Genomic DNA, 2,321 nt, shown 5'->3' with positions numbered 1-2,321 from the left:
TTATTGATCATCCTCTCTGTCAGTCCTATTTTGGAAATTCAATGTTCTTTGGCCTCTTTCAGGGTCTTGCATTCGCAGGATTCGAATACGGGAACTCGTAGGCAGAGAACTAAAAATAAAGTATGCATCATTTAAACACTGTTTCTTCTTCACAAATTTTAGTATTTCCATTTGATTTTTTTCCATTACGTATTTTCCTTTAAACAACTCCGTCTTTTTTTTCTTTGACAGTTTTGAAAAACAGTAACATAGGGTAAAGTTCTGGCTTCACTAAACTGATATTGGAGCCAGACTTCAGAAAAAGCCTGAGGTAAAGACAATGACTGATTTCAATCGTTATTTCTAACAATTAGACTACCTTAATTATAGAAAAAGTACTTTTAAGAGAAACTCCAAATGAAATATTCATAGAATACTGTTCATATTTGCCTTACAGATCCTGAAGTGGCACACACTTTATACATGTATAACCACTCATATCATACTAAGAATGAGCAGAGTTACTACACATACACTTATGCAGGCTTCTCCACAGATTGTCCTAAATATATTTTTTCTCAAGGTGCCTATGTAATTTTTTTAAATTACATGTTTGCTGAACATGCAACATGTAAGAAATACAACAAAACCAAGCTGCCCTTTGAATTATTAAACTTTTTAAACAGTAACCATACAGAAAATTCCTGTATGTTTATTAAATAATTTCAGAAATTCTCCACAAAGCATTTCCAGTTAAATAACAACAGAATACCATTATTCTGCTTCTCATAGGTTTTTAGTAAGGGAAGACAATTAAGAGTAAATCAACTTCATCTTGAAGGCTGCTTAATTATCCTCCACAGACTTCAGTGATTCCATTTAGCTAATAGAAGAGCTGGCTGAATAAGGTTAGACAATGATTGTCCCCTTAAGCTGGGCATGGTTTTACCAGGGACTTATATGGAGGTTCTTAAACAATTTTGGGCTACTAGATACAAAAAAGAAAACAAGGAGTAAGTTATCAGTTTCTAGATCAGTGACATTAAAAAAAAAAAATCAACCCAAATGACAAACATCTGTAAAGTACTGTGGTATTACTAGGAAAAATGGAAAAATGCAAAGCCTTCTGTTAATTTTGGGAGGGGAGAGGAAGATACAGGGCTAAAACCTATCAGGAGCCTATTTTATACAGTAAAACTTTTTAAAAAGCTGTTTTACTTAAGATTAACTGATTCAAGTCCCACTGAACTACAATATTAAGAGACTTTACATAAGGAAGAGTGAAAAACCTATTAAATTTCTAGAACCATCAGCAACGAACTGTTTAATTGTTGATGTTCTACTGCTACAAACAGCAAAATTGCTTTCTCCTTGTGTTTACTTTTTTCAGGGTATACTCCTTGCAATAGAACTTCCTTGTAATCCTTGTACCAGGAAATACAACACAACAGTATTACCTCATGCTTTGTGGAGTGAGCAAAATGAACTGCCGATGATGCTGAGAGTCAGCCACTTTAAGAATCATATCCATTGCAATTCTTCTGTTAACCATGTCCTGAAGACAAAAGATTTATCAGGTAGCAATACTGACCGTGTACTTCACTGGCCTGTTATTGCACAAATCAGGACAAATGCTTAAGAATAAATTCATTAGAAAAATATCTTAATAAAAAATCCTACCATAACTAATTTAAATACAATAAAGTTTAAATAAAGAAAAGGCTAACAAAATCTAAGCTGGAGAAACATTAGGGTTAAATTCTAAAAGCTACAAATAACAGTCTGGGAAATTCTTAAAACTTTACTTTTTAGCCTACGTGCACAATAAAAAGCTTCTGTCGGAACGATCACACACTCCTACTCACAAGGTTTTTCTGTCAGCTTTGACATACATGTAGTACTTCTTACTTTAGTGGTATGCTGAGATGAACTGTATTTTAGTAGTATAATGTTTCCTATAAAATCCTGCCTCAATATTACCTGAAAGGATTTAAGGGCTGCATGAAACCTAAGATATTATGTAGCTTGTTTTTATTATGATTATTATTACTATTAATATTATTTTGAACACAACCTTATGCATTAGGTGTACTAAAAAAAAATGTGCAATAAGAAGCTATTATTAGCAGAGGTTAAACAAAGCTCTGCTTCTATACATTGCTGCACATGAAAATAGGTATCCTCCCTTGCAAATATGCTGATGGAGTCCTCTTGTGGTGGGTCTCCAGGATTACACCAAAAGGAACTACAGAACGGAGACAGTAAGGTTACACTCAATGGCACAATAGTGAAAAGACAAATTGTGTCAAATTATTTATGGAATAGATGACATGGAAGTTGTC

The 2,321-nt window shown here is 33.5% G+C and overlaps 1 protein-coding gene across 2 annotated transcripts in view; it reads right to left on the bottom strand.

The window, feature by feature from the left end:
• Window positions 1–2,321, bottom strand: part of SMC6 (structural maintenance of chromosomes 6) — a 29,285-nt gene continuing 26,964 nt past the window's right edge. For both annotated transcript variants that reach the window (XM_010163535.1, XM_029083915.1), the window contains exons 25-26: window positions 1,437–1,534; window positions 1–109 (exon numbers count right to left, since the gene is read on the bottom strand). In XM_010163535.1, the coding sequence (XP_010161837.1) occupies window positions 1–109; window positions 1,437–1,534 (207 nt within the window). The remainder of the gene's footprint in view (window positions 110–1,436; window positions 1,535–2,321) is intronic.

Source organism: Antrostomus carolinensis, unplaced genomic scaffold (genome assembly GCF_000700745.2).
Source record: "Antrostomus carolinensis isolate BGI_N321 unplaced genomic scaffold, ASM70074v2 scaffold11212, whole genome shotgun sequence".
Taxonomy (NCBI): Eukaryota; Metazoa; Chordata; class Aves; order Caprimulgiformes; family Caprimulgidae; genus Antrostomus; species Antrostomus carolinensis.
The sequence above is the reverse complement of the archived record's forward strand: the minus strand, read 5'-3'. Positions and strand labels throughout refer to the sequence as shown.